This window comes from Lipophrys pholis (assembly GCF_963383615.2).
Source record: "Lipophrys pholis genome assembly, chromosome: 2".
In the NCBI taxonomy this organism is placed as follows: domain Eukaryota; kingdom Metazoa; phylum Chordata; class Actinopteri; order Blenniiformes; family Blenniidae; genus Lipophrys; species Lipophrys pholis.
The window spans coordinates 3,979,671-3,996,438 of NC_137636.1; the positions used below are offsets into that span (position 1 = coordinate 3,979,671).

General features: G+C 42.8%; 1 protein-coding gene across 5 annotated transcripts; it reads left to right on the forward strand.

The window, feature by feature from the left end:
• Window positions 1-688: 688 nt before the first annotated feature.
• Window positions 689-15,971, forward strand: LOC308106700 (kinesin-like protein KIF23). 5 transcript variants are annotated; one of them, XM_080458589.1, is made up of 23 exons: window positions 695-760; window positions 2,189-2,255; window positions 3,394-3,522; window positions 4,306-4,411; window positions 4,729-4,865; window positions 4,949-5,061; window positions 5,775-5,945; window positions 7,398-7,510; window positions 8,015-8,136; window positions 8,529-8,631; window positions 9,555-9,634; window positions 9,724-9,843; window positions 9,943-10,102; window positions 10,283-10,447; window positions 10,921-11,087; window positions 11,478-11,651; window positions 12,181-12,402; window positions 12,575-12,859; window positions 13,637-13,864; window positions 14,032-14,120; window positions 14,544-14,604; window positions 14,788-14,831; window positions 15,148-15,971. In XM_080458589.1, exons 1-23 carry the CDS (start codon window positions 747-749, stop codon window positions 15,161-15,163), a joined length of 2,886 nt encoding a protein of 961 aa, XP_080314715.1. In that variant the 5' UTR covers window positions 695-746; the 3' UTR covers window positions 15,164-15,971. The 5 variants fall into 5 exon arrangements, with proteins under 5 accessions (XP_080314717.1, XP_080314716.1, XP_080314718.1 ...); XM_080458591.1 differs by lacking the exon at window positions 12,575-12,859 and having other exon boundaries at window positions 689-760; window positions 13,634-13,864; XM_080458590.1 differs by lacking the exon at window positions 13,637-13,864 and having other exon boundaries at window positions 689-760; window positions 15,148-15,968.
• The last annotated feature ends 797 nt before the right edge of the window (window positions 15,972-16,768 follow it).

Here is a 16,768-nt window from a genome sequence, read left to right on the forward strand (position 1 = left end):
TTTTGGGTCCAGCCACCATGAGAGAATTGATTTATTTGGGATAATTGCAGCTTTGTTAGAATGCTGCCTTAACAAAGGTAATTATAGGATTGGAATTCAATTATTCATCATTTACGTAAATAGGTTTTTAACAAGCACTAATGCAGATTGAAATGTTTGCTTTTGATTCACAACGAAATAAAAAAAGAATGAACTATAACATGATTAACAAGCAGAGGAATACCTAATTCCTTTATTTGTTTCGGCTGTGGCTCGGTTCGTAGAGTGGTCGTCTGTCTGCCGCAGTGTTGCAGGTTCAATTCCCCATATCCCTCTGAGCACATGTCAGCGTCCTTGAGCAAGATAGCGAACCCCAAATTACTCCCAATAGAGGATGGATCACCTTGCATGGCTTCATTAGTGTTTGAATGGATGAATGTGATTAACACTTTGGGGACTGTTCAAGCAGTGGGAAAACGCTATAAGTATAATATATTCAGCATTTACGGTATAAGTTGCTTTGTTTAATTATCTATTTATATAGATGGAGATATGTAGATCGATTGAGAGATTCCTAACAGTGTAAAGAGATTTTTGTTTCCTTTATTGTATGTCTCATAAATTGAACTCCGCAACCAAAGGGTTAATAGTTTATTCGTATGGGCGGGACTTCCGGTCGGGCCGGATATGCCTTCTGATTGGTAGATTCGTTCCAGTTAACGTTTGAAAAGAAGTGGCGCCGCAGTGAGCAGCTCGCGACACAAAACATGCACCGATACGGGTATGTATCCGCTTTTTTAATTCACTTTTACACCTTTAAACTGCCTCGAAACTCATCCTGAAGGGGACTCATAGTGACCGTTTGTAGTTTATCTGACTAAACTAGCCCAGCGCCGCTGCTGGTGCTAACAGCTCTCACAAGCTAACTGGAGCTAATAACATGCTAACTGTTTACCTGCTCATTTCAACAAAGTCCAGAAGACAAATTCTTTTATTTTTTTTTTTTAAACCAACAACGGAGCTTCAGATATCTCACTATAGCACAGTTTAGCTCTTCGGTTTTTCTTTTTTAGTAAGCCAGTTAGTTTAGCTCGTTAGAGTTGATTAATCAGTTATGGTGTCATAACATTGGAACCCAGGAAACACATTTTCTTTAGTTTGACAACATCAGAAGCATCTTTTGATCCATTTGGTGACTGTTTGGCACACAAAGAGAAAGGTTCATTGTTTTTACTGGGAGGTGGTTCCTTTGAACTACATTGCACACAATAAGAACATAATACAGAATTACAGGATGATAAAAATGAAAATAAAAAAGGATGAAGGAACAACTGGCAGTAAACTAAAGACCCCCACCACCACCACCACAGATGAACATGAACACCTTTCAATCATAAGGCCCGTGGGCCAGATCCAGCCAGCAACAGCCTCCAATCCGGCCAATACACAAAGCAAATGGTAAAAAATTAGAAGAAAACATTTTGTTTTAAAACACATATTTTAAGAGTAGCGACACGACGCTGAGACCCGGACTGAGATCAGTGATGCTGACAAGATAACGAACTAGAATTGGCCTCAAAGTCGTGTTGTCAGGATGAAGCCAGTTTCATCTTGAGTGAACCAGACTGGTAAAATATGCCATAATAACCTCGAAATTGAAACTTTAAAGTTTCCCTTTGCTATGATGCAGACTCAGGAGGCTTCAGCCCACGAACTTCGGTTCCATTGTCGGAGATCCTGGAGCGAGGGAGAGGGAGAGGGAGAGAACAGAACAGACTGGGAGAGAGGCAAATGTTGGTGATATGTAATAGTGACACATGGTGAGGGAGAGACGAAAGCTCAGTCTGAACCTGCGGCAGCTTCACTGGGAAATGGTCCAGGGTGTCCTGAACCAGCTCTGACTCAGATTTATTAAAAAGACTCAAGCCTGACTCAAGCCAGTCTCTACTTAAAAGTAGAGACTGTATCAGCCTCTTTAACTGAAACTGGGAGCTGGTTCCACATGAGGAGAGCCTGACAGCTGAAAGCTCTGCCACCCATAAAAATAACTAATTATTTCCTTGGTCATTATAAAATGAAACATTTATGTTGATGTTTGCAATGTCTATGTGTTGACCCATGTCCACAAATAAATGATTTATTCCTTCAAGTATCAGACATTACAGGGCTCTCAATTTCATATTTAACCGTTTAGCTTTTTGTCTTGCAGTAAAGGGAGGACTCCTCGGAGGCCGGGCCCGAGGAGGGTCAACAACACTGAGAAGGATCCGGTGGGAGTAAGTGAACAAGTTTCCTTCGTCATCTGTCAAAGCTTTCACTAGGGGTGTTCAACCTGCAGCTCTGGAGCCACATGTGGCTCTTCAGCTCCTCTGTAGCGGCTCCATGAAGCGTTCAAATATTATTTGTACATAAATATTGTGTCTTCAGGTTTGATTTATTTGCATTCCACGCTGACCCCTCCAGGCTGGAACAGCTCAATAAGGTCAAACAGCTAGAGCAGTCAGGATTGATCAAATTAATCAATTTTGTAGCTGAAATTTTTTTTATTTTGAGTTTTTCTTTTCCCCACACAGTTTGTCAGCATTTTTCACATTCCGTTCTACCATTGCTTGTGGGTTTTTGTAGTTTTTGTTGCACTTTTGCTTAAACCTGGTTAAAGCTTGAATTTATTGAATGACCGCCTCATTTACTTTTTATTTTGGGATTATTTATATGCATTTTACCTCTGAGGACAATCACAGCAGTAAACTTGCACTTGTGACAATATATCTGATGTCTGCAGTCATTTTTAAGTATATAGAGAGAGAAAAAATCTATTCAAAATTGAAAAATAAATAAATCTGAGCTTCTTTTTTTTTCAGGCCAAATTGCCCAGCCCTACTGGAAACAGAAAAACATAGGGAAACATACTCAGTGAAATTATAGAGGAAGAATGGTCGAGCTACGATGTTTAAAATTGCTATTACGGCTTTTTCTCTCCTACGAAAAAAAGATTGCTCGTATCGTTCAAATTGCTCTTAAAGCGAACAATTGGGAAAATCCATGTTAAAAAATGATTAAAAGGATGAAAATGTAATAAAGTATTTCTAAAATTGTATCTGGGGCACTTCATCAGTGCAACCTGTTTTAGTGTGTATTTTATTTTATTTATTTATATATTTTTAGATGTTTTTCATGATTTTTGGCTCCAGACAAATTTTATTTGGTCTAAAATTCAGGAAATGGCTCTTTTGGTCATAAAGGTTGCAGACCCCTGTCCATTAATACATTATCAGGACTGAACTTGGCAGATTTCTGGAGGTCTTATTGATTAATAAAAATGTTCTTGTTCTCTGTTCCTAATCCAAAGTTGAATTGTACAGATTCACAACTGGTCTGTCAATAGATCTCTGACTTTACGTGTGCTTCCTGCAGGTTTACTGCCGAATCCGCCCGCTGGGAGCAGAAGATGAAGAATGCTGTGTGGAGATGATCAGCAGCTCCACCATCCAGCTGCACGCTCCTGACGGCCTCAAAGCCAACCGCAACGGGGAATACAAGGAGGTGAGCGGGTTTACAAGGAGCCGGAATTGATTCAGTATTAAATGGTAGTTTGTCTGGTTGGGACCTGAAAGGAACTTTCTCAACTGACAAACGTTTCGTCTTTAAGTCTACAAATAAAACATGATTTAATAAGGTTGTGTTCCCGCAGCTCATCAGAATGAATCCCTTAAAGTCTCACCATTTTGGAGAACTGTATCGATGTGATCCACTTCTGGGTGTTGGAGCTGTTGGTTGTTGGATTATGGCCTGGGAGTCATGACACTCTGAATGCAAACATTGTTCTTACTGTTCGCCTACTGAGCATGTGCAGAAAATCTATTTACTACGGCCGTGGTGCAAATGACCAGTAGCAGCAGTACAGAAAAGTTTTGTTTTCCTCCGTTTGCATCGCTTTTAAAAAGTTGCGGTTTCCCTGTGTCGGCGCACCGTTGTCATGGAAACAGTTTAAGAATGACAGGGACTTTATTACAGAGCTGGTCTGGTGATCCAAGTTAAATTCCATTTTTTTCCAGGTCGTGTGTGTGTGTGTGTGAGCTTTAGTAGTAGTTTTCAATTATTTCCCTTTTGGTGGATTACTTTGTTCTTCCAAAATACTCAAATTGTCTTTTGCATGGCCGTGTTTAATCAATGAAAAATTAACCCAAAAAGACCCCACCCCCCCCCCCCCCCACCCCACCCCCCCGACTTCTCAATTCAGTGATTTAGTTTCTGCACTATACTGTCACCATATTGATATTCCAGTGCAAAATGTCCTCCAGCGTGTGCCGTTTGTCGTTCTTTTAGACGCAGTACTCCTTTAAAAAGGTGTTTGGTATCAACACCAGTCAGAAGGAACTGTTTGAGGACGTCGCCAAGCCGCTCATCGAGGATCTCATTCACTGCGAGAATGGTGAGGAAACTTTCCACACTGACATGCAGCTCAGATCGCTCTGGTTTCAGGGTTTGTGTTTCAGTGGGCTTGGGATCGGGTTAGAATCCCACAGGTGACGGGTCAGTACTGGAGGTCCCCGAGCAAGACCTTTGAGTGCCTCAATGTGGTCGCATCTCCTCTTTCTAAAACTATCAGTGCTAATTATTCATGTGGTTCTTTGGGAAAACGATTTTTCCACCTCTGTGTAGATGATAAACTAGTCTGATAACGGTGCTTCAGTAGAGTAAGATCCAGGACTGATCCTCCCCCTGGGTTCTGGGTTTTTGTGTTGACAGGCCTGCTCTTCACATACGGAGTGACGGGAAGCGGGAAAACGTTCACCATGACCGGCTCTCCCGGTGAAGGAGGGCTCCTGCCCCGATCTCTGGACATGCTCTTCAACAGCATCGGCCCCTACCAGGCCGACAGATTTGTACGATTCGTTCCTTTGCGTCTTCTGTCTCCTGAAGTTTCTATTGAGTGAAATCCATTTTTCATGTTCATTTCTGCTTAAAGGTTTTCAAGCCAAATGACAAGAACGGGATGGAGATCCAGAGCCCGGTGGACGCTGTCCTGGAGAGGCAGAGGAAAGACAGCCAGCAGGCGGTTCCCAGAACGCCGTCGTCCAGGTTGATAGGAGTGATTTTTAGGGAGCGTTCCAGTTGTGTCGCAGTCCGTAATTTCAAGTTTAAAAGAAGAAAATGTCACTGTAAGAGACGAGGTTGTTGTTTTTGAAGAGGTTCTAGAAGCTCTCAAAGTCGGGGATGCACTGTGGGTTGAAGGCTGCGTGACTGAACTGGATGCAAAGCATCTTCAACCGTTCAAATGAAAATGCATTATGTTTGCGTTTTCGTTGCTGAAAAATTATGAGTTTAAACTCGAAGGTTTTGATCTAGTGTTGTGAGCATGATGGGCCACTAGTTGGTGCTGTTGTTTGTCTTTGTAATGAAACCACACGCCAAACTTTTTGAGACCGTCTCCGTAGTAATGATCTAACTTGTCAGTGTACTCCCATTGCTAATGTTTCTACAGTATTGTTCTCTGCTGCTTGTGGTTTCATTACAAAAACAACCAACAGCACCAACTTGTGGCCTGGCATGCCAACTACACCATCTTCAGTAATTCTACTGTTTTCGGGGAAACAAACATAGTTTTCAAAATGTTTCCATGGAAACGTGAAACTTTTCTCAAACGAAATGTGTAAACGGGGTGAAAAGAGAGAAAAAAGACATTTCTTTGTTGAATTGTTGTGATGACCTGCAATCCTGTGGCATCACAGGCATCTGGAAAGGTGTCGACACATTTCATGTTCCTGTTTAAAGCGGTTCTCTTTCCCTTTCAGGCAGAAGGCCGACCCAGAGTTTGCAGACATGATCAGCTCAGACGAGTCGTGTAAATCCAACAACGTGGATGAAGACTGCTGCTACAGCGTGTTCGTGTCCTACATCGAGATCTACAACAACTACATCTACGACCTCCTGGAAGACGCTCCGTTCGACCCCATCAAACCAAAGTAAGGACACACGGAGGAAGTCTGCACGCTGCAAATCTTTCGACTGTAATTCTGGATCACAGACGTTACGACTGGGTGTCGCGTTCGTGCTGAAGAAGTTAACAAAGTCCTGTTTTCATCAGGTGGCAGGGCGGCGGCACGCAGCAATGATTACATGTATGTGGACTGAAGAACAGTGTATTCGTCACATGGTTATCGCCATGTGCGTTTCAAAATGAGGGAGGAGTTAGAAGAGCAGCGTTAAATTCATTTTAATTCAGAGGCTACAGACACCTCCAGAGTGGTAAAATAGTGGCATATTAACCTTTAATTTTAAACTTTAAAGTTTTTCTTTGTTGTGGTGCAGAGTATACAATATGGAATTGTTTATATTTTCACAAAACCAAACGATTACTACAGAAAATTACTACAATCTCAACATAAAGCCAATTTCAATGAAACCTGCTGGTGTGAAATGCTCCCAAAAGTCTCATTTAGCTGTTGCATTCTGCATGTTTTTACAAACCCTTCCTAAAAGCGTGGCTTTGAGGCTAGTTTGACAGCAACAAGGTTGCTCGCTTTCATGGCAGCACTACAAGATCTCAGCTCGGCTCTGTGTTGTCTGCTACTAATAAGAAATTTGTGAAATAAATCATGTTATTTGAAATTTGTACCATTTACTTGGTTTGTCCGGATTGGAGTCTCTTGTGGGTCAGTTTTGTCCCACGGGCCTTATGTTTGACACCCTTGATATTGACAGATTGATGCTTTAAATTTGAGATAATTGGTAATTATTCACAGTCTGCAACTTCACGGCTCGTAAATTACTTCACCATGACGCTGTCTGCTCGGAGTTAAATGTTGGCAGCTCAGATTGGGGTGTGTTTGTCTGCGCTTCAGTGCATCACTTCTTAAATGAAGCTGAGTGTCGTTGACGCACAGGCAGTGTTTGAATATACAAGTAAAATAACATGATTAATCACAATCAAAACAGTTCTGCAATTAACTAAATTAAACATTTCAGTGGATTGAGGTTACATTAATTCATGTATTGCTCTTTAAATTGGTTCAATTAAAAAATAATGTGTTTTTAAAATTGATTAAAAAAAAAAGAAAGTATCCTGAAAAAGAGAAATCTAATGAATAATTCTGTGAAAAAGCTTCCTTCTGCCTCATTAGCCCTGCTGCTGAGGCTCTGTGGCGCCCCCCTGTGGTCAGGAGGTCGACCACACTATTTGCTCAGTTTGTTTCTGGCTCATTAATCCAGAGCCTCAGACTTTGACGTAGGTGTTGCTTCCTGCTCTGTGGGCAGCTGATGTGATTCAGGCTTGTTGATGTAGAGACGCCTGCTGCCCCTGAATGTTAACCCGGCTTGCACGACTCCGTGCAACAATAACGCTTTAGCTTCTGCTGCTTGACTCGCCACATAACGACAATGCTGCGACGTGTTGACGGTTCGTTTTCCCTTTTCAGACCGCCACAGTCGAAGATCCTCAGAGAAGATCAGAATCACAACATGTATGTGGCCGGCTGCACAGAGGTGGAGGTCAAATCCACCGTGGAGGCTTTCGAAGTCTTCTGGAAGGGTGAGTGGCGATGATTTAACCTTTACTCTTTAGTCTGTTTTCTTAAGGTTGATGAATGAATCTCCTCTGTGGATGGAAGGAATTGGGACTTTGTTTACAAGTGAAAATGCATCATTTCTGCGTTTTCATTTCAGAAAATGTTTGCATTTACACAGCAACATTTAAAAAAAAAAAAAAAAAAAAAGACGCCTGTTTTCACAGAGACGGTAGAAACCATGAAAACGGTGTGGTTAGCACGCCAGGCCATGAGTTGCTGTTGTTTGGAGCATTGTCCCAAAGTTTTCTGTGGTTTTGAGCACCGTTGTCATGTAAACGGACCCCAAAACGCTACGGAAGGTTTCGCGTTTTCACTTTAAAAAATTGCATAAATGGGGCCTAACTTGGGTCATGTAGTTACTGATCACTGCTTCCAGAACATACTGCAGCTTGCATGCTGCTCGGTCCCTGCGGGCCCGCCATTTTCTCCCCCAGCTTTGATTGAGTCAATGATCTGTTCTGTCACAGGGCAAAAGAAAAGGAGGATCGGCAACACTCAGCTGAACCAGGAATCCAGCCGCTCCCACAGCGTGTTCACGCTGAAGCTGGTCCAGGCTCCGCTCGATGCCGACGGGGATCAAATCCTGCAGGTAAGAGACGGAGGAACGACTTTCTACTGGCCAGCCGCCTCCTGATAAGTCCACTTTAATTTAGTATGAGAGAGGAAGGAGTCTGGATCAGTGGTGATCATTGTGAACTGCAAAAATCCTCTTTTGTCAAACTTTTTTATAGGTTGGTTACCTTTCCAGGATTACTGTATTTTCTCGGCAAATAAAAAAAGATTAAAAGTCACATGTGGCAAAAAACTGATTTATTTACCAACTTAAGAGATTGTCTTGCTGGGAAAAGACATTGGCCTGACCTGCAGATGTTTTTTTTTTCCGGTTGTTATGCGAGACCTCCACCCACCCAGGGGAAGCCCACCCTCACACTTTGTTCTCCACTGACGTGTTAGAGAGTGACAGGATGTCTTTACCAACAGGACAAGAACCAGGTGAACGTGACTCAGCTGTGTCTGGTCGACCTGGCGGGCAGCGAACGTACCAACAGAAGCCGAGCTGAGGGGAACCGACTCCGAGAAGCAGGTCAACACTCGCACACTGTTGCCGGTCATTTGTCCATTAACCTAAAGATATAAAACACAACATTCCAAACATGAACTATGAGTGAATCATAAGCGGAGTGTATTTTTACGAATAAATAATTAAATCAAACTTTCTTTCACTAAGTGCTCCACAGATCAGAAGATAAAACTTTTCAACCATCCCATAATTTACTCCAAAAACGTGTAGCGTGTTAGGAGCTGAAGACGACTGAAGAAACACTATTATTATTTCATAAGGAGGACGTGTGTGACGTCGTGTTAATTCGATCTGTTCATTTTAGTTTAGATTAAATAAAATATCCCAAACAAAGAATAGCTACCAAATTTTCCGGAGTATAAATCAGTTTACTTTTTTTTTTCTTCGGCTGGGGATGTGTACGAGTATATTTTGATATATTAGCAGCAGCATCTGTGAAAACTAGATGTCATCGTATCCTGCTGCAGTAAAACAGAAAAAGACGTTTCAAGTGAAAACGTGCTTGAGGAAAGTTTCGCATTTACATTCGACAAAAGTCACATTCAGATCTTTTTCCATCATTTTAACGCAAAGAAAAATCTCCAGTTCTTTCAGCAGAGCTGCACAATATAACACGAACATGCAATGATCATTTCAATAACAATACAATTTGCTTCATGTCTTTTGCACTTTGAGAATTGTACCTTCCAAATACTTCTTTCTCTCACCTCATAATTTACACCATTTCTAACCATCATGTGTGTCTCGGGTTCCCACCACCATTTCATCAGTTTTTTCAGTATTTCTGATTTCCACTAGGTAACACATACTCTGCTTTTTAACCAAATGTATAATAGTTTTCTGAATTGAATTAGCGGAGCATGACGGCACAGTTCTTATAGTGATGATAATCCAGAAGTGACCAAACATCTCCGTCTCCCTCACAGGAAACATTAACCAGTCCCTGATGACTCTGCGTACGTGTATGGAAGTCCTGCGTGAAAACCAAATGTGTGGAACCAACAGGGTTGGTCTTTCTTCCTCTTCTTTCTTCAATTCCCTCACGGTTTAACATTCTTACCGTGCACGTTCACAGTCTTTGTTCCTGTCTTCCAGATGGTTCCATACAGGGACTCTAAAGTCACACATCTCTTTAAGAACTACTTCGACGGGGAGGGAAGAGTCAGGATGGTCGTGTGCGTCAACCCAAAGGCTGATGACTATGAAGAGACTATGGTGAAATAGAGCTTTTAATGAAATAAATGAATGATATTCTGTCGGATGTAGACTTTAAAGCAGAAACGTTGTTCCTGAGCGTGTTGTGTTGTGGTGCAGCTGGTGATGCGCTTCGCAGAGATGACCCAGGAGGTGGAGGTGGCCCGGCCCGTGGACCGGCCCATCTGTGGCCTGGCTCCAGGACGCAGGTACAGAAACCAGGCGTTCAGAGACGAGCTGGCCCGCCGCCTGGAGGAGAGAGGAGGTCCCAGTCACGCCGGTAAGCTTCCTGTTACACCGCAAGCTTTTACAAGTGAAAGCAGAAAACTGGCATAGCAGCTTAACCCAACTTTTTGAAAATATATATATATATGTTTTTTAATCCTTTTCTGATGGGGACCAGATCATTTGAGTTTGAGAACCCTGTCCCTGCGTTAACTCCCCTCTTGCGGTTTGACAGGGGACGACCTGGCTCTGCTGAACCTGCTCATAGAGAGCCTCCCCCCGCTGCCCCCCTCCCAGCTGGTGGACCCTGCAGACGACCAGACTCTGCCCCGCCTCATCGACGTCCTGGAGAGACGAGTTCAGATCCGACAGATGATTGCTGAACACTTCAACAAGACCGGTACAGGCTCGTTGGATCTTTCTTTTCATAAATGAATATTGTTTTTACCAGGAGGATTTAAGCCAGTTTAATGATTTTTTTTTAATTTTTCTTACATAATATTCAGTCCTCAGGTTTAACCAACAGATTACATGGACCTCAAATACATCAATTATATAAGTAATCTTAAGTTAAAAAATTATTTACTAATTAGTGCATGAAAAACACGAGTCATTTTCACATTCACACTTCTGTTCAACCCTCCTAAAACAGGGGTGTCGAACATAAAGGCCCTAAACTGTCCGCCTTTCTTTAATTCAACACTCTCAAACATTTTCCATCAGTCGTTATTTACGGTTTCAATCCTGAGACCAGCTCATTGGCCAGAGTGTTGACGGATGCGGCAGATTGAAGTGTGCCTCAAAAAGAATGAAGTATCTGATAGCGGAGCTTTCTCTTTGAAGCCGTAGCGTCACAGGGTTTTCTTCCTGCAGCCAACAGGATAACGTCCATGCTCCAGCAGTTTGACACTCAGCTCAACTCGAAAGAGACGTTCCTCCAGGACCAGCGAAGCAAACTGAGCGAGAAGGAGAGGGTCATCTCCGGCCAGAGGACCGAGATCGAGCGGCTGGAGAAGAAGTCCAAAACCCTCGAATACAAGGTGTGTCTTCGTTAGGGGTGCACCGTCCACTTAACGGACAAGTACGAGTACTAACCTTTAGCTGCTTGCCGGTACTGAGTACCGATGCCTCGGTCGTTTTCTGTGTTGCCGTGTTTCCGCGAAAACGATCTGAATCGAAAATGCAAAAACGATGCGTTTTCATTTGAAACGCTCTGGAAACAGGATCCAAATAATACAATTGAGTCTCTTGCAAAGTGGTGATCTGAAACGCTTATCAGCCGTCCTTCAGTTATTCTAGAAATGTGCTTCAGCCCCACTTTCAAGTTTCCTCTTGCATTTCCTGTCCTACAAGATCCAGTGACTTGAGGAAATCTTATTAAAATCTCTTAAAAGTGCCGCTTTCTGTCTGCTCTTCGTCGTCGTGCTCAGATGGACATCCTGCAGAAGACGACGGACATGTACGAGCAGGACAAACGGTCCCTGCAGCAGGAGCTGGAGACTCGGGAGCAGCGGCTCCACAAGGAGCTGACGGAGAGGAGGCGCATGGAGCAGCGCATGCACGGAGTCGTCACCGACACCCAGATGAAGTGGGAGAAGGAGTGTGTGAGTGGAGCTGTGGACGTAGATCCAACCCGACATTAACCCCCCAGAAATCCATAATAACAAGTACGAAGCAGTGCACAAAAAACACCAACAGGAGTATTTCTTTATGTGAACCAACATCCGATTAATTTAAGACGACAGAACTTAAAATGAACCTGTGCTACTCTGTTAATAAAATTCTAGTTTTTCTGAATTGAATTAGCCTAGGAGTTAAAATCAAAGTAGAATTTTATTAACAAACACAAAAATTCATAATATCTTTGTTATTAAGTTTGAATTCTTTCAGTCTGTCAATAGCAGCTTTCACAATCTTTTTTTTTTTTTTTGAAGTTGCGTCTCGATTTCTACATTTATTCCTTCGCGGGAGAAAAATAACCTCAGAGATCAATGTGTCTTTGGAAAGTTCCTCCAATGGTTCTTGTTGCGTTGGAACATTCCTGAGAGGATTCCTGGTGTATTTAGTGAGACTTCAGTGTTTTTAGTGAGTTTGTGGTTCCTCAATGGTTTTTTTTCTCTCCGTGTTGATCAGGAGAGGCGAGTGAACGCCAAGCAGCTGGAGCTGCAGAACAAGCTGTGGGTGAAGGACGAGAAGCTGAAGCAGCTCAAAGCCATTGTGACGGAGACCGGCAGCAGCAGCAGCAGCAGTAGCAGCGGTGCCGGCGGCTGCCCCCCCGAGAAGCCCGAGAGGCCCTCCAGGAGCCGGGACCGCAACGCCCCCCAGCAGAGGTCCCCCTCCCCCTCGCCAGCTCCTGTAAGTACTTTATTCTTTAACACAACTCACAATAATAAATAAATAATAATAAATATCTCATCTTTAATTAAAATCTGCATGCCACTGGTTGTTGTGATTCTGCTCACTGGACACTTCGGCTTCTTTTCCACTTAATCTGCACCCCCCCACCCCCCCCCCCATCACTTTTCAGGACTTCAGCCAAGCCCACCAGAAACAGTTCAGTGTTAGAGCAGTGCAGGACCCCCACCCCTCCTCCACTCCGTCCTACCCCTCAGTGGCCTCCTGCATCTCAGACTGGGAGCAGAGGCTCCCAGTAGACCAGACTATTGAGCAGGGCACCCCGCGGTACCGGAGCCGGACTCCCGGCCTCGTCAGCAGCAGCGTGGGCCGCAGGAGGGGCCAGCGCTGGGCCCCAGACTCTGAGGCCCCTCCTACCAGCCTGGTCTATGGGCTAGACCTGGAGGCCGGCACAAGGGTCAGTGTGTGTGTGTTTTAGAGACTAGATGCCCCTCGTAGATGTAGTTCCCCCTTACAAGCTTGCAGAGTTCAGCCTAGTCTTCACATAGATCCGCTCTGACTTTGCTTTGTTTGCTCGTGTAGAAATATTTCACTCTAGATCTGTTTCTGTTACGGCAGCGAACTCGTGCTTCCCCCTCGTGTGTTTTAAACTTCTGCTTCCCCCTCGTGTGTTTTAGATTCTGTTTACACAACGTTTCAGGTGGAAACACATCGTTTCTGTGTTTCATTTCAGAAAAAGTTATCATTTCCACAGCAAAAGTTTTTAAAACGATGTCCGACACAGCAGAAACACTGAAAACGATGTTAGTTAGCAGACATGGTGAGTTTTCAATAAGTTGTTTTTGACGGACTCGCATAAAATAGCGCTTTCCTCCGTTTCCGACAGAGTCCACCTGTTTTCAGAATGTCTGCGTTTCCCCGGAGTGGTAATATTTCCAAAAACTTCCACCATGGGAGCCATTTTTGGAAAGTTGCGTTTTCAGTGACTCCCAGCACTGTTGTCGTGTAAATAGACCCTCACAACACTACGGACGTTTTGTGTTTTCTCTTGAAAACGTTGTGTAAAGCGGGCCTCTGTTCTCCAGTAACAGTCACTGTCACAGCTAACCAACTAACTAAACTAACTGGTAACAGCGACGCCCCCCCCCACCACCTCCTCTAACCCCTCCCAGCTTGAACCTCCCTGACATGTGATTGACCTCTCGGTTTGTGTTTCTCACTCGGGGATCAGCAGGCGGCTCTTCCAGTTCACCACAGGCGCTCTCACTCGGCGGGTGGGGAGAAATGGGTAGACCACAATCCGCCCTCTAATTTGGACTTAGACACGGTCATGCAGCCAATCATCCCCAATGCAATCAAGGTGTCGACCCCCAGCGAGAAAGCTCTGTCTAAGTGCCACAAGTACGTGCTTAGGCATCAGGAGCTGACCTCGGACGGGGAGATCGAGACCAAACTCATCAAGGTAACGTTAATTCCAGACGTCCGACTGTGCATGCGATTGATTTCATGACATCGGGGCTCCTGGTTTACCCGCTACGGGGACACACCGATCAGTTTGTGGTATTAACACGTGGACGGGCGCTCTTCGGCGCGTGCGACGGTGTGTTGACTTTTCTCAAACTGCTTCAGGGAAATGTGCTGAAGACCAGAGCGGGAGGACAAGCTGTGCAGTTCACCGACATCGAGACACTAAGACAAGAATGTGCAACAGCTTCCTGGTACAGTAAAACTCTAGTTTCTATAGATGAGAAGGGAATAAGCCACTTCCAGTCGTCATACTTGGACGTTGTGTGTGGTGTCCCTCAGGGGTCAGTATTGGGACCAAATGTCTTTATTCTATTCATATATTACATATGTAAAATCTCAAATATACTCCAATTCACCTTGTTTGGAAAATATTTGCATCATCAGCAAACAATTTATGGAGGAAATCACCTGAGATTGGCTTCATATTAGTGAACTATTATTAAATCTAGACAAAACAAAGTTAATGTCTGCTAATCATAAGGGGGATATAGCCACACACACACACACACACTTGGACAGAGTGTTCCTTCAGGAATCAAGATCAGAGAGCTGTTTTTGCATTTTCTGTGTGATAAACGTCCAATAATGGAAGTATTTTCTTGGGTTTCTTCCAGTCGGAAGAGGCGTTCAGGTTCTGCAGAAGGAACTTCGAACATGCAGGACATTGAAAATCAGGTAAGTTCCTTAAAAAAAAAACCTGATCCGCCTTCATAATTTTAATCTGTAACAAACGGGACATTGATAAGTTTCCTTTAAGGTTTATTTAAGGTCATTTTTGTCAGAAGATTCTCTAAAAAACATTTTTCATTGCGTCGTGATGAATCCATCATCCCTTCTTTTTTAATTTTTTCTATTCAGGTTCCGCAAAGTTCAACGACAAACTATGGATACGGATATCAAAAGTAAGACACACACACACACACACACACACACACACACACACACACACACACACACACACAGAAAAAGTACACGTACTGAGATGTATTTCATTAATTTTTTATCCAACTCGTAACAAAGTGAAACTGCTCGTCGCCATGGATACGTCAGTTCAAAGCTCAAGGGATCATGATTTATAGTTTTAACTTGGAAGTTCACATGTATTTTGACTAAAACGTTGAGTTTCATTTCTCACCGGTCGACATGACGGATGCTTCAGTCCGTTTCTCTTTGGACTCTTTAAAATGTCTCTTTTATTACTTTGCTTTCTCCCCGCAGGCGCAGAAAACCTTGACTTGATGACTTGACGGGCGCTGGAAGGACTTTTTATATTTTTCCTGACTGACTTTCAGAACATTGAACCAAATTGCATTTTTCTACAAGTCAGTTTTCTACATTTATCCCGAGTAATCTTATTCTTAGAGTGCAGTCGTAACTGAATCCTTGCCCAAATCCGCTAGATAATTTTAACCTGCTGGATTCCTTCTTACATGCTGAACTAGAAACCTGCGAATTTATTTTGTAATAATAATAAAAAAAAAAAAAAACTGAACACGGCTTCGTAGCAAGTTTCCTCACATCTTTACAGAAGTATGTGGATTTAGTAGAAGTTCCTACCTGAACATTTAATGTAAGATATATTTTTTTTACTGTACTTTAGCATCATTCTGACTGTATTATGACAAACTATTGTTTTAGCTTCTATCAAGTGAATGAATACCAGAGGAAGTTTTCTATTAGTCCTTGTTTAAATTAGTTGAAGTTCAAAATGAAAGTTATAATGTCCAGTGATTCTTCTGAATGAAGAAATACATTCTGGTTAAATGTATAATGCAACAAATTAAATATTTATGGGGTGAAAAAACTCAGATTTTTGCAGTATAATTCAATTTTATTTAATTACAGGTGTTTTTTTTTAAACATTTTTATCAATCAATTTTAAGTTCTGTGTGAGTGAACATCGGCTAGAATCACATTACAATCCAATTCAAAAAGAAAATAAAAAACTTCAAACGCCTTGTTTTTCAAGTGTAAACAGTTTTTCAGATATTTTACTGTATTGAGCGCCAGAATGTTTCATTAAAATTGGCTATGTTCAGATCAGACTGTCGTCATTTCACGTATACTTTATAACCACAACAAAGAAAAACTTAAAAGTTTAAACGTTAAGGCCATTTTGGCTCTATTTTCCTGATCCACACCACCTTTAGTAGAGATTCGTCTTCATGTGGCCCCTGAACTAAAATGTCTGACATTCTTGTTTAAAGTGAAGTTTAATAAAGAAAAAAAGAGGCTGACATCAGAAAAGTAATCATTTATGTAATATACACGTACAAAAACGGGAATATTGAGGGGTCTCCAATCTCTGTCCATGTGCAGTACTCAAGTAAATGTATTTAGTTATTTTCACACTTGGTGGTTTGATCAGAGGAAAGGCCTGTAGTTCACGGTCTGACCAGCAGATGGCGCTAAAGACCTTCAGAAGGAACACAGAGGGACCAGTCACCCGTCAGAGGTGGAAGACATGAAGGAGGACATGGATTCACTGTGACGACCGAGAAGAAGATTTCAGTTCAGTCTGTTGATTGTGTCTCGATTCTTCACGGAAACAAACAGAAAAGACCGACAGTTTGAAATGTCTCACTGGACCTGCGGTCTTCTAGATCGAACCATTTTGACCATCGTGAGCTTCTGTCACCCCTCGTCACCCCTCGGCACCCCCTCCCCACCTCCACCACACTATGTGGAATTAAAAAGAAAAGTTAAAGAAACCTCATAACTCACGATAAGTCAAATCCAGTTTGATATTCTGTCATCAGGAGTTTGTTTCCTCAGAGGAGAAACTTTGGGTGTTTTATTGTTCTGGTGCTGCTTCAGCTGCAGTTTTTAAATTTCCATT